Source organism: Protopterus annectens, chromosome 2.part1 (genome assembly GCF_019279795.1).
Source record: "Protopterus annectens isolate FY-2018-M chromosome 2.part1, PAN1.0, whole genome shotgun sequence".
Lineage (NCBI taxonomy): Eukaryota > Metazoa > Chordata > Ceratodontiformes > Protopteridae > Protopterus > Protopterus annectens.
The window spans coordinates 445,011,906-445,038,983 of NC_056729.1; the positions used below are offsets into that span (position 1 = coordinate 445,011,906).

The following is a 27,078-nucleotide window of genomic DNA, read 5'->3' on the forward strand; positions in this document are numbered from 1 at the left end:
ATAACTTGTTATGCTTTCAGTGTGATTCTTTATTATTATAATTTCTCATCATCCCTAATACAAATGTCATTAGACTCATTTCACATCCAGCATGTATATTTTTACTTTTTCTCATGGGGTGAACATGTAAGTCATGATTTGTAATATAAGTACTAAAAATATTCCTTTGTCCATGAAAGTGGTCTTTTTCTTAATTTGAAATATCACAGAAAAATGGGGAAAGCATTGCTAAAACTGTGTGTTGGCATTTACATATTCATTGTACAGTTGTTCATTTTGCCACTGTACCCAAGTGAACAACTTTCTACACTGTGTATTATTAATATTATTTTCCTCACTAATCACATGATTTAAGTCATTGGTTTCAAGAATGTTCCAGTAGTTTTTATTCAAATTATTGTTATTACAAATAATTATCTTTTATAATTCAGATAAGTGTCCTTTGTTTGAGATGTCACGATTAATAATAGAAATCATTAAATGAGAATTACTCAGTTCATTGTCAGTGGAGATTAAATATACATTATCTAATCAGATGTGCCACATTATCATACTGACATTTTCAATGTTACAGTGTACTTAAGATTATGTCTTTCAATAAACCCAACTGTATGACATATGGGGAAAATAGGAAATTTCCAATTTAATTTTTAAATGACAGAATTTTTAAATATTATTGGTAAAGCATTTCAGAGTTCTTTAATATGTAGAAATTTAAATTAAAGGGTAGGGTTCCAAGTCAGGAAATGTTATTCCTCCAAATCCCTGTGTTCTAATGTGGTTCTTATATGATGCTTTGGGTCTTAAAGGAAACCAGAAAAAGGACAGCAGTATCTTCTCAATTTTCTTAATTAATATTTTCCTCAGCATTAAACCCGTTTACTGCAGTAAGTAGAGAATATTAAGAGTAATGATCATTTTAGTAAGCATCAGTCTTTCATCAAACATGAAACACTTGCATTCCATTGTTTATCTAAACAAAGTACACCCTCAAAGAATTTTGCAAAATGGTGGTGCTGCGGTAGCGTTGTCACCTCACAGTAAGACGTTGTCCTGTTCAATTCTCAGGTAGAGAGCCTTCTGTGTGGAGACATGCGTGAATGGGCGTATCTTCGTTGAAGGTTGTGCGTCAGGGCTGGCAACTCTGCATGTAAAAATCTACTGCCAATCATTAGCAGACCGGAGTTCTGCTGTGGTGATCTCTAACTGGGAAAAGCCGAAAGACACAACATAATTAATAATTAAATTAAGGCCAAGATGAATTTTTATCCAGAAATTTTGTATCTTTATTTTCCCAGTGAAAGGTATAATTATTCTTTAGCAAGAATTTTGTTTGCTGGTTAAATGATATGGCTTCGGTGTTATCATTACATTTCATTGAAAAGATATATTGAAATGTGTCAGTTTCTTTGTTCAGTTCATCAATCAATTTGTTTACATTTCCTACTGTTAGTAAGATATCATCTGCAAAGATCTGTATTTTAGTTTCTTCTAAATATATTATTAAAATTAAAATGTATACATTACTCAGCCCACTAATCATGGATACAGCCATTCCTAGTCTGTCATAAATTTTAGACATTGTAGTTGTTATGCCAAATTCCTCAACAAACAGTGTTAGATAACTACTGTAGTGTAAATTTAAATAGTGTAGTTATGTTGTGTCTGGAAACATCTGTACCTTACTTACAATTATATAATATGAAATAGAAATAATTTACTTGTATTTACTGTATTAAATATTAAAATATTAAGCACATTTGCAATCTGCTTTCCTAAAATATGCTATTTTTTCATAGTAAACACTAACTATGACATAAAGATTAAGATTTGCATGTCACGTTTATTTTACAAACCTTTGGTTACTTCTTCATACAGTATGTGAAAGGAAAGCCAACATGTAAACATGATATTCGTCCTCATGTTTACAATTCTTATCCTATAATAACTAGATAAAACATGATATTGCATATTATCAACTGCAATTACTGTTTTACAGCCTTATAAGAGCTGAATAATCCTATTGTCATTAATTTTGGATATACCGACAGAACAAAATCAACTCACCTGAACCTCAAGGTGTTACTGCTCAATGCAAGAAGCCTTAATAGAAAACTACACTCCTCCAAGTCCTACTCATTCTCAGGAATATAGACATCTGTGCAGTTAGAGACATGGTTTAAAGTGGCAGAGAATACCCCAACAGTGCAAGGTTTCAGTGTCTTCTACACTTTTAGACCAGTAGCTGCACAGAAAAGGGCTAAAGGAGGAGGTGTCTCAATATACATCAATAGCAAGCATACCTCTAAGGTGGTCAAACAGGATGACACACTGGAGTTCCTCCATGTGTGGATTACCATAGACAAAATCCAAGGCCATATCCTAGGCAGCTACAGGTCACCCTCCGTGTCCCAAAGAAGCTCACATTGCATACTTGGACCTACTGGAGACACTTACCAGCCAACCTAAGACCCTACTTATGGGAGACATTAATTACTCCTCTGTAGACTGGAGATCCTAAATAGCCGCAAATGTACAGGCAGAGAGATTCCTGGACTTTGTAAATACAAACACACACTCTTGACCAAATAGTGAATACTTCCACTGCCAGGCTCCAACATACTGGACCTCATGCTTACAAATATAGGAGAATTCTGCACTCCCCTCTAGTGTCTCATCCTCCCTTGTAAGGTCTGATCATAAAGCTGTCTCATTTGATCTCAAAATTAACTCTGCAATCCCATTAAAAAGAGTAATGGGTAGGAACTATTACAAGGCAAATTATCTTTTATTAAGTGATGGATTGTCAAAATTCAGTCTCCCTCCATACTCACAGAACACAGCAGCTTATGCTGAATTGCCCTCAGACTCTATACAACAATTTCAGTGGCTACATAGAAGCTGCTATACCAACCAGACGCAAGTCCAGGACTAGCCCTAGAAGCAAACCACCCTTGTGGCATCCCAAATTAATCAGGATATACAACAAAAAGGAAAAAAAATATGACAAAAATCAGGAAGGGTAATTCCCATAAAAAATAGAAGCTTTCTCATCAAAGTAAATAGGCAACTAAGAGAACTAATTTGGTCAAGAAAAGCCAACTTTAAGGTTAAGCTAGCCTCCCAGGTGAAAGATAACCATTAGGCCTTCTAGAGCTATGTCAGAAACCTCAAGGGCAGCACACATCAATACGCTGAACTGGTGGTTAATGATGCCAGATTCACTGAGTCTGGCAATATATCAAACATGTTAGAGGACAAATTCAATTCCAATATTACCCTCCACTCTCACCACCAACCACCCCTTCAAAAATACCCTCAGACATAACCCCCTCCAGCTACACCTAGAAAGCATGTATTGGCTGCACTCTCTAAAGCCAAGAACATGGCCTCAGTGGGTCCCAGTAACATCCCAGGATGCCTCCTGAATAGTCTAAATTATGACTCATTAAACTATAGTCTTGAAACAGGCTTTGTGTCACGTGAGTGTAGGACTGCAACAGTCATCCCCTTCATAAGGGAAGACCTTCAATAGATCCTGGAAACTACAGAGCCATTAGTCTGACAAGCCATATCTGCAAAGCCATGGAAAGAATTAGCATGGAAATTATCAACAGGACGTAGTAGACCTCAAGACACTGGATCCATCCCAGCTTGGCTTTGTCAAAGGAATGTCATGCACACTGACTCAGTGGTGGACTTCTTTGAAAAGGTCACTAAGGCAGTACATGAGGGGAAAATGTCATATATTGCATACCTAGATCTGGCTAAAGCATTTGATAAATAACCCCACTCAAGCATTGTCCGCAAACTTATAGAGCTAGGTATAAACCCCTTTATAACATACTGCATAGCTAGTTGGTTCACTGATAGGACCCAAAAGGTTAGAAATTGCTGAGGCCATCTGCACAAAGAGGTCCGTTACCAGTGGAGTCTCCCAGGGCTCTTTGCTGAGCTCACTCCTATTTGGCATGTACTTTTCGGACGTCAGAGCGAATGCCAAAGACCTTTGGCTGACCAAGTTCAAAGATGATTGCAAACTGGGAAGAGTCATCAAATCCCCCCCCCCAGATAAGAATACCAGTCAGGAAGGTCTAATACAAACACCTGGTGCCAAAGCATTGGCTTAAACCTCAATACCAAGAAATATATTATTGTACCTTTTTAGAAGTCTACCACCCTGGATAACTACATCAGCAAAAAAAATATGCCATTATAAGTTGAATCCACACAATGTCCTATGCTGATCACCTCAAAGCCCTGTCTCTTTATTCAGTATCAAACAGATTTATGAGAGGAGATGTTTGCCTGGCACACAAGGCATCTCTGGACCCTCTTTTGATGAACCTTTTGCACATCTGCAAAACAAACAGCATCAGAACTACTAGATTAAAATACCTAAATTTTGCTTGCAACATAAATAGGCTGTGTTGGAGAGACTGGTATTTTTCCTCAGAGAATTCTCATTCTCTGGAACAGAACTTTTTGGGTAAAATTTGAGTTGCACCGCTAGGTTTATAAGGGCCTAGTGATTGTTAGCCTAATATATACCTATGAACCTATAAAACTATAATAATGTAATGCATATAAGTTATGCGTGTGTGTGTGTGTGTGTGTGTGTGTGTGTGTGTGTGTGTGTGTGTGTGTGTGCATATATATATATATATATATATATATATATATATATATATATATATACACACACACACACACACACAGCCATACATATGCATACAAACATACATACACACACAATAACTGCTAATATTAATATTTCATCTGTTTAGTATACTGTCAAATCATAAAGTAATAAAATATTGCTATTTTTTTAAAATACTTTTATTGAATTATCACTTGTGACATAGGCAAATTTACATTTATATAAAAGTAATCAAACTGTATTAAGACGTTCACATTTACAAACATTGTACTTCACATATATTGCTACATATCATATAACCTAAGCAGGATTAAATAAAGTATTCAATTCCTGCCCCTATTTCTTAAACAAGGAACATCTTTATTAAATCATCACTTACGACATAGGCAATCATACATTTATATAAATGAAAACAAACCACACCAATACAATCCTAGTTACAAGCATTTTACATCACAAACCATATTAACACATTCCCAGTTACAAACATTATACATCACTTATAATCTACCCAATCATTTTCAGTCAAACATTACATAGCTCATTTAAGTCCTGCCTTCTTTTAAACCTCATTTCACTCTTGTATGTACTGCTCCCACACTTCCAATGTTTTCCTGTGTAGCTTGCTCCTACCCTTTTTTAAAGATCTTAATTCCAGTTGTTTTTTCTCTGTTACTATATTCACTACTTCTACTGTAATTGGTTTTGATTTTGATTTTCTAGTAATTGCTTTTTTGGCAGCCACCATCATTAGACACAGCAAGGCCTTACCATGTGCTATGATACAATTCTGTATCATAGTTCAGAAAAATCATCTCCCTCATCTCTCCAGTCTGCCCACCCAGCATCTCTGACAGTGTATCCTGTAAGGAATCCTTAAAGTCCGCCAACTCACCGTACTCCCAAAAAATATGTTCCCAATTACCTCTTTCTTCCCTGTCACACCTCCAACATTTGCTGTCTACCATAGGAAACATTTTCTGGAGTCTACTTGTAGTATAAAAATATCTTTGTAAATATTTCCAAGCAGAAATCCTAAATCAAAACCTTCCAAATCTTTATTAGTTTTTCCCTTCTAGCTTCCAAACTTCCACAGGAATACCATTGATTCCTGGAGACTTTCCTGTTCATTGGTTATACGTCACAATTTTTATCTCAACTCCTCCTATCCTAACCATTAGTAATTGAGCCTCATCTACCTCTAACCTTGGCATATTTCATTCTTCCATAAACACTTCCATTTGTATCTTTTCTTGATTTCCATATTTCTATGCCTTATGCTGGTTTTCATGGTCTTTCTGTGTTGCTATCTTCTTTGTAATAGTCTCTCTAATGTTGGTGACAGCCCTTTCTACTTTCTCTTGCCTGAGTTGTGTTAAAAGTTTGTGTCCTCTAGTGTTATTATCAAAAACAGTTGCGTAACAGCAGTCTTTCCAAACCTGTGTATATTATTGAGGTAATTCCTTATTTTCTGCCTAACATTCTGCAGTTGATCCTTTTCTTGTTCTGTGAGATTCCCCTATTTTGCAATACTTTAACATTTGTCAGTCCATCTAAATAATTCTTTATTAATTCTTAACCATAGCTAACTTTCTTTTATTTTCACCCTATTTTTAAATTCCACTTTAATTTTTCCCACTCCCTAGCTATATTTTTATGTAGTTGTTTTTTGTTGAATCCATTTGAGCCTATGTCACATCTTACAACATTTTTATTGTATTGAAAGCTATCAAAATAGAAAACAAAAAAAATAAAAAAACAAGCAAACCCCTAATACCCCTAAAACATTATTAAATTAATGCTAATTCACAAAACTGTGTACATCTTCACATATTGATGTTTTGCCCTGCTAACAGGAACAAATGTCCCAAGACTTGAGTTAACCTAAAAGAAAGGTTATCTGTACTAAGATGCCTAGAGCAGCCTATGCTTCTGCTAAGTGCTAACTGTTTTTTTCTAATCTCTGTAGCCCTCCCAGCTGGGAAAACCCCCTGATTGCTTTCACAGAACATTGTCTCCTAGCCAGTTTCTCGTTTCATTTTTCTCCCACCCAATCACTCCACCAAACAAACCAGTTTCTCATTATCAGATTGTCTCCATATAGACATGAAAACCAGACAGTCAATTTCTCATTATCAGATTGTCCATGGAAACATAAGAAAAAGACAGTCAATTTCTCTTTATCAGATTGTTTCCATGGATATATGAATGCCAGATACAAAATTGCTAGTAACCATACACTCATTTGTTTGAATAAAAGCCTCATAATCTTCAATATTCTTTTTCATTTACTTGCTGTCTCTTAAAGCCTGTTACTAAATCAATCTAAGATCCTTAACCCAGTCATTCCTTCATACAAGAACGAGAAAAAGCACATTAATTTTTCTTTTGTTATGTTCTTTTCACCAGGCTTTTTTTTACATTGCAGTGCCTACATTTCTTAAAATTGAACATGAAGAAAGCGAAAGGGGAGAAAGGAAGGGAAAAAAGAACAGCAGCACCTATTTGCAATCCTCATTACACATTAAAAACTGAGAAAACTTTACTTTATAGCATGCAAAGAAAACTATGCACCACAAAAATAGTACTGTTAAGTAAAAAGTTTTCTTTACTTACAGTTGATTTTCTCCCCCTCTCTTCCCCTCCCCAAAGCATTTTCATGACATGAAGTAGGGCATATACATTAGAGTTCCCACAAGTCCAACACATTCTGAAAAAGTCCAATATTTTTAGATTTTCTTGTTCTGTCATATTTTACAAATTTAATGTGGGGTTACAATGGAATACTTATGTCACTGGTTTTATTACTGTTCATCCCCATCTCCCAAATCCTGTCTCTGCTTCATTTCCAACCTATGATTCTTCTGGCCCACTCTCATACTCTCCAACATTTTCCATTGAAACATTGGAAAAGGTTTCACAGGTACAGTCTGTCCATGGTCTTTATTACCAGAAGAACAAGAAGCAGAATCTCCTTCTGTTTCACAGCTCACATTTTGTTGGACAGACTTTTGTATTTCTTCCTTAGCATGTAGTTCATCAAAAAATTATTTTGTCCCCCCAGGGAAGAATACCTTGAAGACAGCTGGGTACAGCAGTTTGAATCTCACATCTGCTTCTCAACATTCCATGAACAGTGGAACTAATTTGTTCCTCTTCTGCCTGGTGTACAATGAGTAACCATTCTCCACAAATCCTCTGCTGTTTCCCACTTTTAGTACTTGTTCCTTTTGCCACAGTTTTGTCAGAATCAACTCCTTCTGCTGGGTAGATTGCATCTTTACTATTAAATGGCTAGGTTGCTTTCTCATATCTCTAGGAGCATGCACACAATGTGCCCTTTCAACTAACAACTCCTGCTGTGGAATACCATTTCAGTTGGTTAGTTGTGATTTCATAAAGTTAATGCAGTCTGTTCCTTCCAGCTTCTCTGATATAGCTGAAAATCTCAGGTTTTCCGCATGTGCTCTGTCCTCTAATTCTATTATTTTTTGAAACATCTCTTCCTGAACAGTCTCATATTCAGCCAGCCCTTTCTTCATTTTAACCTCTGATTTTTCCAGCTTTATCACCTCATTTGATTATCTGTTCAAACATTCTTCCATTTTCCAGCCTTTTGTTGTTTGTGTTGATGTACTCCATCAGTGTTTTGTTTATTTTAACCAGATGTATTTGCAGTTGTCATATCTTCCTGTAGATTACTAGAAATCATGTGTGGAGGTTGCATTTTTTTTCCTGAACAGCTGCAGAACTTTCCCCACTGTTTCTTCCACACTTTTTGTTGCTGATTTTTTTCCAAGTGCTCTGTATTTCTTTTTTCCTGGCATCCAGGCAGTACACTTATTAGCTGGTTACTGAAATTTACCCATCAAAACAAAACTCTACTGGCCTTATGTGTTGAGTTTCTGTTTTTCAGACTAGGAGATCTAGAGTTAAGCTGTTACTCAATGTCCAGCCATCTTGAAAGTCTCAATAAAATATTACTGTTAATACTGTAACACTACAGGAAAGCAAAATTAACATATATAAATTCATATGTTGAGATATAAATACACAGTCGGTTTCCTATGCAAGATAGTTACTTTATCCATGGTCAGAAATGTGCTTAAATTGTATTATTTGTTAATGGGAGACTTGTGATGATATGAACAATTCAAACATACATTTTTAGAGACTCTAACTAATATGGGTCAAGCTCAAAAGAGCTTAGTTAATTTGAGAGCATAGGTCTTTTACCACATCATAGTCACATCTGTAGTAGTATAGGTAATTGCTAGACCCCCATTTTTATACTGTCATACCCCATCTGCCAATAAACCACAGTGTTTTAACAAAATTACTTAAAACACACACTAAAAAATTAAGCCGTAGAATAAACAAGCAATTATTAGATTGTTAATGGGATTCTAGATGCATGCACATATAAATAATTTTTTTTGTTTTTTTTTCTCCATTCCACTTCTGTCTTCCCCCTCTCCTTCTCCCCTTCTCTTCTTCCCCTTTGTTAAAATAAATCTAAAGCTACACCTTAACTGTATCAGTCTGGCAGTTTTAAGCCCCAAGTTAATGAAAGCTTATCTTCACTGCACAATTTCTGAACTTCAGCATACCATTGCTGAAGTTAAAATAACAGATTATATTAGATTTAATATGAAATATATATTTTATGTATATAGTTTCATTTAGTTCCATCAGTAAGCACATCATTGTATTATTCTGATATTCAGAGTGCTATCGTTCATGATTTCTATTTCAGTAATGCTTAAATACTATTTCTGTTTGAAGTGGTGATATCAACTAACATTTGCAAAATATGTAAATTCAGAATTGTTAATCATTCTTGTCATGTGCGAGCACTACTGAACAACTATTAATTAAGATTCATTACCATTTTAAATAAGAAGTATTCCTGAAGTACGTGGGCATCTGATAAATTGTATGTCACGCATTGAAAGATTGTCAGATAATATTTAGAGTTAATGTACATGCCTTGAATGTTACAATCATTTCTTCAGCACATCTCTAACCAATTTAGCTTAAATTTATAAAAATAAAGTAATAAAATGAGTCAGTTCAAAATTATTGAGATTCTTCCCTTTAAGCATATCAAATAAATTGTTCAACTTTGAACTTTTTAAGCACAATGATATCAGAGTGGAAGAAACACAAATGTACTGGAAATAACTTGCTACCATTTTACAAAACTTGTGTGCTTTCTTTTTTAATTTAAGTGAAATACACCTGTCAGATCTCATGCTTGATTCTGAGTTCATAGGTAGGTACTAGGCTATCAGCCCAAGGGTCAAAGCATGCCTAGCCAACAGTGTATTGGCTTTCGCCACCCATGTATTGTTAAATTCCTGCCCCTCTATTGAGCAGTGCCCCAGACATAATCCCAGGGGTGAATTTCCTATCACCCATCCACTTATCAAGGTTTTTCTTGAGTAGTGCTAATGACAAGCTCTGCTTGATGTGGATGGGACTCTTGTTCCAGAGCATGGGAAGTCTCTGGGACACGAATCTATCCCTCTAGCATGTCCTATTTATTGCTGTGGTGAGGTTTAAGTCCCTAAAACGTGTAGCTCGGGGAGATTGTGATTTATTCAAGTAGAGCATGTCCAATAATTCCGGGTTTGACATAGCTTTGTATGTCAGGCAGAGGTCTCCTCAGAATAAGCGGTATGCGACTGAGTACAGTTTAAGTTTCTTGAGCTGGTTGGCATAGGGCAATTGTTTGAGGCCAGTGATCCTCTTGGTGAGGTACTTTTGGGCCTTTTCAAGTTGTTGTAGGTGTCTTGTGAGGTACATCCCAAATGAGGCATTGTATTCAATGAGGAGTCTGATAAGTGATGAGTAGAGGGGAACGATGACTTCCTTATTTCTAGATGCGAACCCTTTTGTGATTAAGTGGGCCACATAGAAAGATTTTCTGACCACTGTGGCAGTGTGGTTATCAAAGGAGAGGTTGCTATCCACTTGGGTCCCAAGGTCTCTTATCACACTTTCTGTGTTAAGTGAACTTCCCCCTATTTGGTAATTCATGGGTACCGTGTTTTTGCTAAAGGGGATATCAGTGCACTTTTTGGCATTTAGTTTGAGGCCATGATTTTGACACCAGGTGTCAGTCTCGGTGAGGCCCTTTCGCAGGATGTCTACTTTGGCAGGGGAATCGATAATGGCACCCAGTTTGCAGTCATCTGCAAACTTGGTTAGCCATAGACCCTTGGTGTTCGATTGCACTTCAGAGAAGTATATACCGAACAGGAGGGGTCCCAGGACTGAACCTTGTGGTACTTCACTTGAAACTGGTTTGGAGTTGGATCTGTAGTCAGCAACTCTGGCTTGTCAGGCTAATAGGTCTATTGTTCCCGGGGTCTGTGGTGGTTCCTCCTTTGTGGAGTGGAATAACCATTGCTGTGCACCATTCTGTGGGCACATAACCTGTGGTCAGGCTGTGGTTGAACATGGATTTTAGGTGGGGGGGGGCCTGTTCATTTTGGCGTTCGTGTAAGACGCAGCCTGGGATGATGTCTGGTCCCATGAATGCTGTGTTTTTGGCTTTAGAGAATGCCGTTTTTACCTGTGTGTTTGTGATTGCCGGGGCTGTACAACCATCTGGTATAGTTATGGGCCCTTTGGGGAGTATGGTTTGCACTGAACCTATCTGCCATTACATTGGCAATATCAGTTGGCTCTGTATATTTTGTGCTGTTCTGTTGTAGCTTGGTGCAGATTGGGGTGTTGCCATGGAGATTCTTGACATAACTAAAGAATGCCTTGTAGTCGTCTTTGGAATCCGTGGCAATTTTTCTTTCAAAATTGGCTTTGGAGGATTTTATGAGAGATCTTAGGTTCTTACTGAGGCTCGTCAGTGAGTTCCTCCATACCTGGTTTTTTACTCTCTTTTGCAACAGTTTCTTCCTTCTGTTGTAGAGTTTGTTAATGTCAGGGGACCACCAGATCGGCTTTTTTTTGGGGGGATAGTGTCTTGGTTTTGTTGGAGATAGCATGATCCATGCACTCATGCAGGTGCTTGTAGAGTGCATTTGTGTAGGATTCAGCAGTCGTGACTGTATTGACTGTGTTATCCATCTGCAGGGGTGACGCGAAGTGTGTCACCTCAGTTTTCAGACGCGTGACATCGCTTTGGAGAAATTTTTTACGATGGTTTCCTTGTGCGAGGGTGGGGTCGGGATGAGGATATATAAGGTGATTAGTTTATGGTCTGATCTAATCAGTGAGGAGTTGATCTCGGGCGCTGAGCACCTGTCACTCATGTTGGTAATGACCAGGTCCAGAATATTGTTGCCCCTGGTGGGGGCATTGACAACTTGATCCAGGCCATTAGAGTTTATGACCTCTAGGAATCGTTGAGCCAGGGGGTTAGTACAAGAGTAGTTTTCCCAGTTAATGTTTGGGTAGTTGAAATCGCCCATTATTATGGTGTTTGTTTGGACCCTCATTTTTTCTAATGTCCCCAGGAACAAGGAGTGAGCTTCCTGTATCATGGTGGGGGATCTATAACATGCTACAATTTGGAATGCATTTTTGCCCTGGGCTAGTTGCACTTGGATGATTTCAGAGGCATCATATTTTGCAACTAGCCTGGAGGTGTGGATGTCCTTGATGAATATGGACACACCTCCACCCTTCATGTTTCAGTCCGGGTTTTTTGACTGAAACGTGTGGTATGAGTTGTAGCCTGGTAGTGCTAGGGTGCTCTCGCGAGCCTTGAACCAGGTCTCAGTCACTGCACAGATGTCAATGTTCTCCATTTTGAGGAGTGCCTCAAGTGAGGTTTAGGTTTAGACTCCTAGCATTGAGTAACATTGCCCTCGGTTTTTTGTTTCCTGTAGTTCTTATGGTGGTGGGTTTGTTTTTTGAGCCTTGCCTAAAAAAGGCACTATAGGGGGTGGCAAGAGCTTTGGCCAATATTCTGAATCCCAGGGGTGACAGGTGCAGGCCATCTCTGGTAAAAGCATTGTGGCCTGTCAAGCATGTCATCCCAGGCAGACAGATACTGGATCCCCTTTGAATGACACCAGAAGCTTAGCCAATTGTTGAAGTTGATCATCTTATCCTTGTACTGTGGTATCATTTTTGGTGAAGGCAGGATGCTACTCAGGGCTACAGTCATACCTGCCTGGGCTACAAGATCGGAGAGTTCCTCCATGTCTCTTTTCATGTAGTCCAGGGAGGTGTGTCTCAGGTCATTTACACCAACATGGACTATGACAGAGTCATATTTGTACTTGCCTTGTAGTGACCTGAGTGCATGCGGTATGTGGCGGATTCTGGCACCCAACAAGCAGCTGACAGTAACCTTCTCTTTGTCCAGCCTGGTGAGTGGGGCATCGGTGTGTCTGACTATAGAGTCACCTATCACAAGTATATTGGGTATGTTATTTTGCCTTATGGGCTGTGGTTGTGCGGTACACCGAGTTTGTGGGCTATGTGTTATTGGGGTGTGTTGTTGGGAGGAGGTTGCCTGTGTGTCTACTTTGGAGTTCTTTGTTGTCTAGACAGATTTAGATTTTTAATCAGAGCCTCCATATATGCCCTGGTGTTTCTATGTGTGGGTTTTGGAGGTGTTGGTTTAGTTGGTCTTTGTGTTGTGAGTGGGGTGTTGTGAGTTGTTACCTTCTCCTCTTGACTGTCTGTTTCAGTCTTGGTTGGAGAGAGCTTTGCCTCTAGATTGGCTGTATAAGTGCATCTCTCACAAGTGTTAGTGTTTGGTGGTAGGAGGAGAGGGTTGTCTGTGTACATGAGGCAGTTATAGCATTGCCTCAAGATGCCCAGGCTCATCAGGTAGGCTGGATAGTACACCGGGAGCTGTCTCTTGGACATGCCTGAATAAGTAGGGAAGTATAAAGACTATTCCCTTTTGGCAGATGCAGGGGTTGAGTGCTTAGTGCTGCAGTAGATTTAGAACAAGTGCTGGGCTGAAAGGTGTGGGTCTGAGTGCTTTAGGCTGAAAGACTGACAAGTTCTAAGGGAAAAAAACGAAGAACAGACTTTGTGGAGCCAGGAATAATTAACCGCAGCTAACCGGCGCTGCACTGTGCGCAAAACCGAATTTTATTGCAGGAAGATAAAAGGGATAGATATTAGCCCAAAATGGCCAATAAACTGCAAATTCTGAGCTGAAAACCACTCCTCCAGGGACAGATAGGCTGCTCAAAGCTCCCCACTCTCACTGGTGAACAGAGAAACTTCCTTCTATCCAAGTAAGGTATGGGCCAACACAGAAACTACAATGCAGCCCTGGATTCAGCAAACTGAACTCTACTAGCTTCAGAAAGGAGGGGAACAAGTGTAGGGTAGCTTATTTTTTTGTTTTTTTAGAAATTAAGGCAGTAAACACAAAATAAACACTTTAAGGCACAGAAAACGGCTATCACACTTGAGTGTGTAGCCTACAACAGTTTGCTTAAAAAACACATTTAAAGTGCAAACAGTAAATAAGTACAAAAAAGCAGTTGCAAAAGGCTTTTTAGTATCAAATAAACGCTAGAAACCGAGCGTTTAGGAAGAATTAGCAATTTCTAACAAGAAACAAGCCAAAAAAATACTTAAATCAAACTAAAGTCTCTCTTTTCTCTTTCTGCTGCTGCAGGACTCTGCAGATCACCTGGGCAGGTTCTTGCTGAGCTGAGTTCATAGAACAGTTTGCTAAGAGAAAAGAAAACAGTACAAAGAGCTTACTGTAAGGTGCTGTTGTTTCCAAAGCAGGAAATGGAGGATTTCTGAAATTTACATGTAAAGTTATTACTACAGAAATACGGCTTGTACAGGGCGCTTCAGATGCGAGCAGGTAGTTTTGGACAGAGTCACAAATATTATTCATGTATTTCAAAGAAAAAATATATACATGTTTTAATCATGAGAAAAATGCATGAAAACCTGTTTGGTAAGCTTACATGCATTCCTCTTGATTAAGAAGAGCACTGAAGTTTTACTTGATGCTTTCTATCGAAACAAGTAGGAAAGTTCCCAGATGCTTGGGCCAGAATTCCCCCAGTAATTTAAATACCAGCCTGTGTCTCCCTTGAAAAGAAGTTGCTAGCCTAGTGGAATTAACCTGGTCAGCAAAATATTAAAATAAAAATAAATGAGGTATATGAATTAGATTGTGAAAGCTACCGATGGATTTCTAATAACTTTTGGTTTTATGTGCTATTTAAAACTGTCACCAGCAGTAAGAATTAAACATTCAAAATTATGGCAGGTAAACTGCACATCAAAAATACCTACCTTATTCTGATGATGCTTATAACTTTGCTAGATGACATGGCAGCTACTTTTTTTAAACACCTTTATTAAATTCTCACTTAAAACACTGGCACACACCCATTAATAGAAGAGAAAACAAACTATATTAACATGCCATATTAATGTATTATATGTTACACATATGCTTTCTTTCTAACAATTACTCACTGCAACATTATATAAGTTGCTCAGGTCCTGCCTTTCCTTAAACCTCAGCCCTCATCATATATCATTCCCAAATATTCCATTTATGTCTGTGTAATTTGCTTCTCCCCTTTTCTAACAATCCAAACACTTCCTCCTTTATATCCTTTAAAATATTCAGTACAGCTACTTTAAGCATTGCCTCTGACAAAGCCAAATGTATCAGACAGCGAGACCAAATGGGTTTGTGCCTGACAACAAATGTGTTGTAGACTAAGGTGCCAAACACTGACATGATGGCGTGGAAATAATTACAAATAAATTTGATGAATGTGAGAGGTACAGATATTTGTTTACAGCTATGATTTGGCAATGTACCAAAGACTCTTGCATATTTACTTTATTGAAAAGGGATAATCAATCCTAGAAACCTAGAAATCCTAGAAAGTTCCAAAACAATGAAGGAGTGCCTGAAAAAGTGGGAGATAGAAAAGACCGACCAGGCTAGGAAGGAATACTGGTTGCTTAACAAAGAAGCTAAGAAAGGAGTTGCAATAGCAAAGAACAGGGCATCAGAGGCACTCTACAAACTTCTGGAAAGTGACTCAGCAGGTGGCACAAACAAACTATATCAGGTTGTAAAGCAAAGACAGAAAGATAAAGAAGATAGTCAGACACCCTTCATAAGGGATGCCAGTAACAACCTGCTCACCAGTCCACAGGACATCAAAGGCAGATGGAAGGGGTATTTCCACCAGCTACTGAATGAAGAAAACCCTACAGAAGTAGTACTGCCCCAGAAACAGCCTATGATGAGAGAAAAGGAGGAGCCCACCCTAGAAGAAGTAAGAACAGCACTAAGGAAAATTAAGTCAGGTAAAGCAGCAGGCTCATATGAGGTGTCCGTAGATATGATAAAGATGATGGGTGAGATAGGGGAAAATGGTTGCTGAGGGTACTCATATCATTGTGGAGAGAAAGGTGTATCTCAGATGACTGGAGAATAAGCATACTTGTACCATTGTACAAGAACAAAGGGGACATCCACAACTGTGGGCAGTACAGAGGCATCAAACTCCTGTCACATTCCTTGAAAATTCTGGAGAGGGTGATTGATAAACAGATATACAGAGTAGTAGAATATAGGATGGTAGATGAACAGTTTGGATTCAGATCAGGACGCAGCACAACTGACCCAATATTTGCAGTGAGGCAGGTAGTTGAAAAGAAGCTAGAGATGAGGAAAGAGTCCAACTGGGCATTCCTAGACCTGGAGAAAGCATGTGACAATGTCCCAAGAAAGCTGATTTGGGCAGTACTGAGTGGTTCAAGGTCTCAGAAACACTGGTAGAATTAATGCAGGCTATGTACATGTACCCAGTGACTCATGTATGAACAGTGTTTGGTCTCACAGAGGGGTTCCCAGTGGGAGTGGGTGTGCACCAGGGTTCAGCTCTGAGCCCACTGTTGTTTATACAGGTGATGGACTACATTAATTAACAGGCCGTAGGGGACAGATAACAAAGTTGCTGTACACAGATGATGTGGCATTACAGGCAGACTGAGCAAGAACTTCACCAAAGAATAGGGGAATGGAATGCAAAACTAAAGGCACATGGGATGAAACTAATCATAGTTAAGACTGTGGTAATAGCAGAGAATTGGGGAAATCATAAGAAGCAGAGGATTGAGACAGAAGAAAAAATGGTGGAACAGGTAAATAGCTTCAAGTATCTGGGAGGGGTGGTTGAGGAGAAGGGAAGTCTGAATGAAGAGGTCAAAGCTAAAATCAGAGGGGCTACAGCTAACTGGCATAGAATCTCTGGTGTAATCTATGAAAGAAGAATGCCAAAAAAAGCTGAAAAGAAAGTTGTACAAAACAGTGGTGTGAGCAGTGCTACTGTATGATACAGAAACCTGGGCAGTAAAGGCAGAGCACCTGAGGAAGATGGAGGTGTTAGACATGATGTTCCTAAGATGGGGGGTAGGATGCACACTGTGGGACAGATGAAGAAATGTGGACATAAGAGCAGAGGTCAAAGTATCTTCAGTTGCAGGAAAGATCAAAGAGAACAGATTTCAGTGGTTCAGACATGCAGAAAATCAGAAGACAATCTGGTGAAGATGATTTGGGACAGACAGGAAGAAGGTAAGAGGAAACGAGGGACATCCAACAAAAAGAGGTAGATGGATTGTGTGAAAGAAGATCTGTGACAGTCAAGCATGCGTGTTGAAGAAGGCAGGATTGTGGCATTAAATCGATAGAGATGGTGACAGTTAACACAATAACCTGACCCCATGTAGAAAATGGGAAAAAGGGGGCTGACGATGATCATGAATCAGTCCTAGAGCCTTAGGTCATCCCTGTACTGGAACTGTTGGAAAGTTATTGAATTTTTAAAATCCCTGACCGTTGCCACCACATAGGACTTTAAACAAAATTAAATATATTACTTAGTAGCTGTAAAAGTCTGGTGTGAGAGGAGCAATTGTAAAAACGTTCCAGGAATTCTCAAAACACATGTATTTAAACTGCAACATTCATTGTTAACTGGAGGCCTTTCTTCCTGACTTAGTCCTTGTTCTCACACACAGCAACTGAAATGGTTACCAGTTAAAAAATGTTTATCTTAAAATCACAGCTGAAAGAGTTTGTGTAACAAATCAAACAGTATTCTTCTTTGCAGCTGGACACTCCACTGCTAATGGAGGTGATGAGTTTATCCATAAAGAGGTACATAGTGGTGCACCAACTTTCACAGGAGATAAGTAGTGCAAGCAGTACTTGAACAAGTGGCTTGTGTGACTTGCATAAATACAGACCACTTCTTCCATAGTAGTACAAATGCCAGAAGATTTAGTGCCCCTACTTTATGTAGTTTCAGACACAAGACTGTTAGAAAGTAAAAGAGATCGCATGAAGAGACCACAACTCCCAAATGGAATACTTGTATCCAAGAAGCATGCAATCCATCTTGGCTTGATGAGCTACTACACTTTCATGACAGGCTGTTTGCTAGAAGATGCTGAGAGGGATTAATGACTTGATCTTCAGTGAGATTGTTACACTAATTCTATTTTGTTTTCATTTGGAATAAGTCTCAGAGAGGCCATTGTGAATGTTTATTCTTTAAGCTGAGTAAAACTACTTGAAACAGGAGCCTTTTAATCACAACCTGAGCACGATGCTCACCTCTCTGTGTGAAGGAGTAGGGTTGATGCAGTGCTTGAAAGTGAGCCACTCTGCTTCTCCTGCTGTAGACTGAGAAGCACAGCAGTAGCTAGGCTAGGAATGCAAATGGGTTAGAAGGCATTACCATGTTTGGAGGGGGGTGGGTATACACCTAAATGATGCCTAATAACAAGCAGTGGTTCAGAGAAGTACTACCACCACATGAAAAGGGTAAGGGTTTCACTCACAATATCAGATCCCCCTTTATAGTACATCACTGTTAGCCCTCAAGTTGTCCACTTTTCACGTGTGTCCTTCCTGCCAGTTAACCTCAAGTGGGAGGAGTCATCCTAGTTAACTTTACTAAATATGTGATCCTAGTTACCCTTGCTAAGTGTGCAGATTATGGGGATGACATGTTGCTATAGCAAGTACGTAACCTTAACTTGGTGTAGCATGTGGTTCCATGGTGTGTTTTGTACTCTGAATCCAGCAATCTGAGTTCAAATCTTAGTGGAACCTGTAAGAACTCATAAACCGTGAGATCAAAAACTTTAAACCACATCTGTTTAGCTTTGCCAAAGTGAAATCCTACCTACTCAGTTTAGTTAACTTCTTTGAGAAGATCACACAGCCAGTAAACTGATCAATCTGTTAAGAGTTTTTTTTTTTTAATCTGACCATAACCTTGAGCACTTTCCCCCATGCCGGTATTTTGAAGAGACTAAATTCCTTAAAAAGTCGATCCATGTGTGGTGAGTTACATTTCCAACTGCATGAAAGATAGAATGCACACAGTTATGACTGCAGGCATCTCCTCAGAATGTTTGAAGGTAACTGGCAGTATGCTTCAGGGCCTGTCACTGGGATTCCTTATTTTATGTGCCTATTTCTCAAGTCTTCAGACTGGGAATCAGGACCTTTGTTTAATTTTGTAGATGACTTCAAACTGAGTGCTATATCTTATCTCTGATATGTATTCATTAAAACAGGAACTAACCATTCTAAACAATCTGAGATCCCAAAGTGTACAAGAGTCTTTTCACCTTTCAGACTTTTAATATAAGCCTTAAGGCTTATCCTATACAACAAAGCTAAGTGCAGATAATTTAGGGCAGTAACCCAATAATTCAAAAAATGTGTGCGTGTATAAAAGGAACCCTGTTGACCATAGCCTGCTGCTACACTGAAGATGACAGGCTACCTTTGTATCCTTTAAGTAGTGACACAGTGTCTTTCACTGTTTTAGCTGTCAAACAGTCCACTGTGTCACATATGTATTGCATCATGTCTCAAGTAAATAATGCTGTATTGTAGTTTATATTGTTTTCTTTTAGTATCTTTTTTTTCTAGGTAATGGCTGAAAAAGAACTGTATGTTGTCAAGCTCACCTACCTGGTTATGAAAACAGTAAAAGTAATAAAGGCTCATTGTGGCCCACTGACTGTGACTTATTTATTATGTAATTATTTGTACAAAGCAGTGCACAGGTTGCAGGATTAGAAGGAATATTCTTAAAGGGAGAAAGTATGAATAAGTGGAGCAAAATGGTGATAAAGCTGCTTCTGTGTTTTACTTATCAGTAATTGTATCGATAAATATAATGTATGGTGGACATTAATTTTTATCTTACTGTATATTTACAAAAGTGCTTATCAAAATGCAGTTTATACTTACCAGAAAAAAATCAATTTATCTGCTTGTCTTCTCTCTCCATTTCCTTAGATGCACAGTTGGACAACCTTGGATTTACCATATTAAGAAAATGCATTAGTGCTGTGGAAAACAGAGGTACAGTGACTAATAATTGCTGCATGAAAGGCCCTAGTGGTGTTGATTTTAATGTAAAGTTAAATGTAAAGATAGAAGTTCTCTTCAGCTTTGCTGTACTTGGTGAGTCACTTTTACTGTGGAAATAAAAGGAGAGCACGTACTTGCTTTCTTAGTAGGTATTATCTTCTTCTTCATTTGGCTTTTTCCCGGTTAGGGGTCGCCACAGCAGATCACTTGTCCGCTCATGATTTGCAGTGGAGATTTATGGTACTGAGGTACCAGCCCGGTGCCCAACCTTCCACAGAAGGCACACACATGCATACACTCACACCTAGGACTAATTTGGAGTGTCCAATCCACCTACAGCATGTCTTTGGGATGTGGGAGGAAACTGGAATACCCCGAGGAAACACACGCAACCACAGGGAGGACATGCAGACTCCATACAGAAGGCACCCCAGCCGAGAATCGAACCGGAGAACCTCTTGTTGTAAGGTGGCAACGCTAACCGCTGCACCACCGTGGCCAGCCTTCTTTCTTAGTAGGTATTATAGCAAACATAAATGATAAGTCAGGGTCAATGTCATGCAGTCACAGCAGCTTCCTTTATTGTTCTCATGAAATAGTGACCATTAGCATGTTTATGTTCATATCATTTACTTCCAAGTAATGAAAAAAATTAGAAACTATATTCACTTACCTGATTATGGCAATCTTTGAAATTGTTTAATGTGAAAAGAATAGTGCTGCAGTTACAATATATGTGTGTGATACTGCAATTTAATGCACTCATTTACTATTTGGATTGCAATTGATTCAGGGTTCATAGTCTCTAACAAACATGCTTTATTTGAGTAATCTATATGTTTCTGTTTGTGCTTACATACTTGTAACTACATACATGCATGAATACATACATACATGTGAAGTCCATGTATGAGGATGTGGTCATATTTGTGTTTAGCTTTTTTATTACAGGACTTTTAAAAAGTGTCATTTACAAGATTTCACATCATGATTTGCAAAACATGTCATTACAGCTTGCCGTTCTGGGAATGCTGCTTTATGGCTGTCATTTCCCATATGAATCAAAAGTATACTTACTAACTTGTTCAGAAGCTGGGAGTATAAATAATTTTTTGTTTGTATGTGTGTTTGTGAAGCTGTCGAAGACAGATAGTAAGCCAACAGAAGTCACAACATTTAAGTGGAGGCAGTTTTCCCACCCTTCTTACATTCAACAGTTAACACCTCTTTTCCCCCTATCCTACTTTAACTCTGCTAAGATTTTATGTAAAACTGTAATATAAACCCTGTGTTATTTCATGTTGTAACAAATCTAACAGGAATATGCCCCAATGGATTTTTCTTATTTTAATTGACGTGTGTGTGCGTGTGTGTGTGTGTGTGTGTGTGTGTGTGTGTGTGTGTGTGTGTGTGTGTGTGTGTGTGTGTGTGTGTGTGTGTGAGTGTAATTTTACCTTTTGCTTTTTTGAGTGTATTTTCATTGCAATCGTGGATTTTTTGTCATGTTGTGTAATACCATCGTTCTTCAATAGTATTACATAGATGTAAATGCATTGTCTTCATAGTGTATTGTTGTTCATGGAGCTTTTCTCCCCGGGACTCCATTGAAAACGGGCTCTTCTTGGCCCAGTGGACTATCCTGCTAAACAAACTGTAAAATAAATAAATAAAAGTTAAACCTTCTTTTACTTGGAACAGTTACTGGCCAGAAATGTTGGTGTCCCTTCAAAGGAAGGAACTAAGGATGCACCCGGTACTTCGCCCTCTTTTTGTCCTAGTCATATTCTGCAAGATTATCCCTCCTTGGGAACCATCGACAAGTGCCAGTGAATTCTAGACATGAAGTCCTACAGCAAACCAAGACTGTAGATCTCAAAGATGCCATAAAATAGCTTCTTAGTTGTATGGCTTTCTTTGAAGTTCTGTCTTATTACTGAACTTAGTAATTATTTTCACCACTTAAAACTGTTGTGTTGACTGCTAAGAGGTTCTGAGTTCTACTTTTGGAATAAGTCTGAATGAGATCACTGGAAATGCTAGGAATTTTTTGGCACATTACTATTTATTTAACATATCTGTTAAATCATCACATTTGAATTTTTTTGATGGATTTACATAAAATTAATGGAAAAGAAACCATAACAGCATGTCTGTTATCATTTTCTATCTACCTGAGGAAAAATCCACTGATGTTTGCTTCATGTATACATATACTTTTGCAAAAATACATCCATACAAAACTCCTAAATCTTTTAGATGTTTTGCATACTTGGGAGCGTTAGAAATTTCTTCTCTTTTTTTTTTCTCCTTTGTGAATTGTCCTTCCATTCTTTCACAATCTTTTCAAAATCCTCAGTTGACTATTATAATTATAATTCAGTATTTTTTGCTCCCTATTAATGATCCTTTTTTTAACAGCTGCTTCTGTTCTACACTCAACTAAACATTCTGTCACTTAGCACTCTACTATACCTTTCTCTTTGCATATACTCTATCAATCCCTTGTCAGGAAAGTATTATCTATCATGAAGTCTGAACTTCTCCATAGCTTCATCCCACAATATTACTTTTCTCTGCTGAGTTATTTCTCCCAGTACTTTGGCTGTTTGCTAATTTCCCCCACTAAATTCCTGCCTGCTCTGCAATATTTTCTATACTCCTACTTGTAGACATACCGGTTGGTAAAAATTTCTTTCTTCATTCCTACAGTGGTCAAATCTCTTTACTCCATTCCCACACTGGATTAATTGTTAGAGTACTTTTCTGCTGTTTTTTTAAATGTAATATTCTGTATGGTTGTTATTTTCTTTAAGGAACTGCATCCATGATCCAGTATCTCTTTATCCTCTCTATTTCATCATCATCCTTTTCCACTTTGATTTATAAGCATCTGTGTGAATTATTTATATGAGCCTTAACTGTGCAGTTTAAAAGTAGCCCATGAATTCAGGTTACCCTGAACCACCTTTCTGAAATGGGGAGAATCAGTTTATCCACTTAATTCTTGTCCTCCTCTCCTCCCAAATAAATTGGTTAATTATACATAGTATCTCCTCTGGTCAGACCTGTATGTAAGGCTAAGGGGACTGAAACATTTCACTGTTCCTATCTTGCTCTCTATAGCCATAACCAGGAGCCTCTGTTTCCTCCATATTTTATTATATTTTGTTTATTTTCTTCCTGCATATCCTTTGCTGTGGAAACAGGTGATCTGCTGTGGCGACCCCTAACGGGAACAGCCGAGGGAAGATGATATCCTTTGCTGTCAAAGCAGAATCCTTTTTAATACACACACCTAAGTACTTCACTTTATATCTCAGTAAGCATAGGTACTGCTGAACCAGTTCATGTGAGGGTATGTAGTCTACTGCTGTAGCCTTTGTTTCATCTTTATTTATTTTATATCACAAAATGACCTGAAACTGTCTCAAAAGGTTCCACATCACTGAAATGACCTCATCTTTACGTATCAAGTGCAAAATAATACTTATAAATTCAGCTTACTTTTGTTGTGTACTCTGCCAGTTATATCCTTGACTATGTGAATCCTTTGTTTCATTGCTCATGACTCTAAATATAAAGCAAATAACAGTGGGGAAAGAGGATAGCCTTGACTATTTGTAAGAGAGGACTTAGTTCTTGCCTCTGAGCCTTCACATATCCTCCTTGTAAACTCCATTATTCACTCAGGAAATGCACCATTGTCCTACTCATATAATCCAAACTGACTCTATGAAATGTTTTCTCTGCCGAAAGAATAAACAGCAACAGTGTTGTTTTCTTATGCAATGCTTCCCTCTGGATCATCATTATTCTAGTAATTTTGTCAACTGATTGACTGCCCCCCACCCCCCACCCCCACACACACACAGTGATTGATATCTAACAACTTTTTTAAATATCTTTGCATTTGTCTTAGCTAGTGTAGGCATCAGCATTTTATAATCATGGTTTAAAACTGAAATGAGTTTCTATGAAGCTGGATATAAGGGTCTTTACCATCTTTGGGTAACACAGCTGTCACCTGTCCTATATTATGATTCAAGACAAACAGGCAGGGTAGTTTGTTTATATGCTTTATTATATAGAAACACATCCGGATGAATAGCAGCAGCATAAAATATAAACAAACTGATTAATTGACAGACCATAGCATACACGCATACTTGTATCTCAACAGCTGTCTACAAAATGGAAGTTTGGTTCGCACGTGCCCAGTATTTATACACATGTGCAAGGTCATGGAAAGCTTCATAAAGGTATACATACATATTGATGTACATCCACCCTCTTTAGTTAATTGCCCAAAATAAAATGGCATAGAAAAAGACATGCAATTATACAGACACTGAGAAATAAACAGAACATTCATGTCCAAGTTGCCATGTATATGGAACATGGTCTGGAAATGCAACCTGATCTAGTGATATAGCAATTAGGACTGAGTTTAGCAACAGGGACAGTCATTGGTGAACAGTCTGTTTCAGGAATCTTCTCAAGAACAGGGATATTTGCTGGAATGTTCCCTGGAACTGGGACACTGGTTGACTCACTCTGAGATCTAGAGTCTTTTTTTACAGGCAAGATGGTGCAATAAAGACACAGACACCAATGATAAATGTTTCTGATTCTGCCTAAATCCAACTCCTTGTGATTCCACAATGTACAATCTCGGCTCTGGACATACACTTTTCACGACTCCAATCTGATCAAAACCTTTGGATGTCTGCATCCTCACTATCTCTCCTTCTCGGAATGGATTGAGAGGTTTGCTGGACTTATAATAGTAGGACTTCTTGGACAAATGTCTTTGCACGGGTTGAGCTCTCACTGCTTTGTTGTTCTTAGAACAGAGAACCAACAGATTGCTACTGATTGGAAGTGTGGTTGTAGTTTGTCTCAACAAAAGCTTTGTGCAGGTGAACCAAGATGTTTATCACAAGAAACATTTCTGAGATTCAGGAGATTCAGAAAAACATCACTATTGTCTCATTTCGATTTCTCTAATTACTATTTCGCACTTTGAACTGCACATTCTGCCAAACCATTTTACTGTGGGTACTCAGGGCTTTTCATAACATGAATAAAGTCCCACTCTTTAGCAAATCTCTTGAACTGCTGGCTTGTAAGCTGTGTACCATTGTCGGAAATAACTTTGTGTGTATTACCATGAACTGCAAAATGACGCTTCAGCTTAGTAACAATAGTACTGGAAGCTAGATTAGGAAGTAGGTCAGTCTCAAACCAATTTGAATAATAGCCTGCTAATACCAAGTAATGGTGACCATTCCATTTGAAAATGTCTGTAGCTACTGTCAATCAGGGTAGTTCAGGAATCTGGTTTAGCTGAAGTGGTTCTTTCTGTTGATGTGGCTTAGTACTATTACATACAGAACAAGATGAAAGTACTCTCTCAATATCCCTTGGCATAGCAGACCAAATTACTAGTCTCATCACCCATCTTTTGGTAGATTCAGTTCCTGGGTGGCCATGATGCAAAATGGTGATGTACTCTTGTTGTAAGGATTTTGGGACCATCACTTTTGGACCTTTCATGATCATACCATTGTCAAACAAAATCTCGTCTTTGTAAGGAAAATATGGTTGCAGGTCATGAGGTAAACAAGTCTGCTTTGATGACCATCCTCTACTGATAAAATGGTTGAGCTTCTGAAGAATTGGATCTGAAGCTGTGTGACTTCTGAGCTCATCAAGACGTGTAGAAGAAAAATTTCTCACTTCCATGACGTCAAAATCAAGTTTCTCATTTTCATGCTGTTCAGTGGTATTTCTAGGTGATCTGGATAAGTTATCAGCAAGGTAAAGAAGTTTGCCTTTTGTGTAGACAAGATTGAAAATATACTTTTGCATTTTCAACATCATGCATTGCAATCTGGCAAGAGCTGTGTGCATAGGCTTTCATAAAACAGTGACTAGAGGTTGGTGATCTGTTTCGATTTGAATTGGGTGGCCGTAAATATAATCATGGAACTTCTAACATGCAAACACAGTTGCCAAGAGTTATTTCTCTAACTGCGCATACTGTATCTCAGTTTGAGTTAGAGTTATGGATGCATGGGCTACTGGTCTACCCTCTTGAAGAATGACTGCACCAAGACCAAATTTCAAAGCATCACAAGAAAGAGTTACTGGTTTGTAAACTTCATAGTGTTTGACAGTTGTTGGCCTGGCAATTCTGATGTCCTTCAAGAATGCAACTGCAGTCATAACATGTGGGTTGTCCTGCCTCAGGCAGCCCTCGGTCGGCCGGATTCCAAAGTCTGGGTCCAACGTCGGCTGATGTCGCATTTCTCCCCGACGTCAGAGCGGCTGGAGTATATAAGCATCAGCCGACGCCATTTTCTCCAGTCTTTCTTGCCGCGTGGTGCCCGAAGCAGAAGCGGTTCGCAAGTGCCGGTCGGTCAACTCCTGTATTCTACGATACCGAAGTCATCAAAAAAGCTAAGTACCCCGTTGGGGACCTTTTCTTGCCTCAGCCGATGTCAGAAATTACTGAAAAGTTAACAATTGTCTTTTTTGTGGTAAACAAATACCTCATAAGGATTTCCACTCTTACTGCCTCCCTTGCCTGGGCCCAGACCACGACGTCTCGGCCTGTGTAGCCTGTGCTCGCTTCAACAAGCGCACTCTCAGGCGCCGGGCGGAGTTCGCTGAAGATTTTTTCGGCGATAAATTTGCTTACACCATGCCGTCGGATCTTCCGACATCGCAAACTCCCAAAAAGCGAAAAGACTGGGACCGACATCCTCGGCCCACGTCTACCACCGACTCCACACCAAAACCTACTGCGAGTGTTCCGGTTCCTTCTGAGACGGTCTCTCCACCGCTCCGAACCGAAGACACTGCATTACCGACTACTCCGATTCCAGACATTACTCCGACGACAGTTATAGATTTTCCTCCGGATACCGAAACCGAGGAAATGCCCGAGACCATTGCTGTGGACAAGGTCACTCCGGCACGTGGAGCTGCCAGGCCTCCTATGGCCATGTCTATTAAGGCCTACACT

General features: G+C 38.9%; 1 protein-coding gene across 1 annotated transcript in view; it reads left to right on the plus strand.

Annotated features, from left to right (window-relative positions):
* ARHGAP10 (Rho GTPase activating protein 10) overlaps positions 1-27,078 on the plus strand; it is a 2,173,597-nt gene that overhangs the window by 1,622,440 nt on the left and 524,079 nt on the right. Inside the window, exon 13 of the mRNA XM_044063456.1 lies at positions 19,974-20,039. Within this exon, the coding sequence (XP_043919391.1) occupies positions 19,974-20,039 (66 nt within the window). The remainder of the gene's footprint in view (positions 1-19,973; positions 20,040-27,078) is intronic.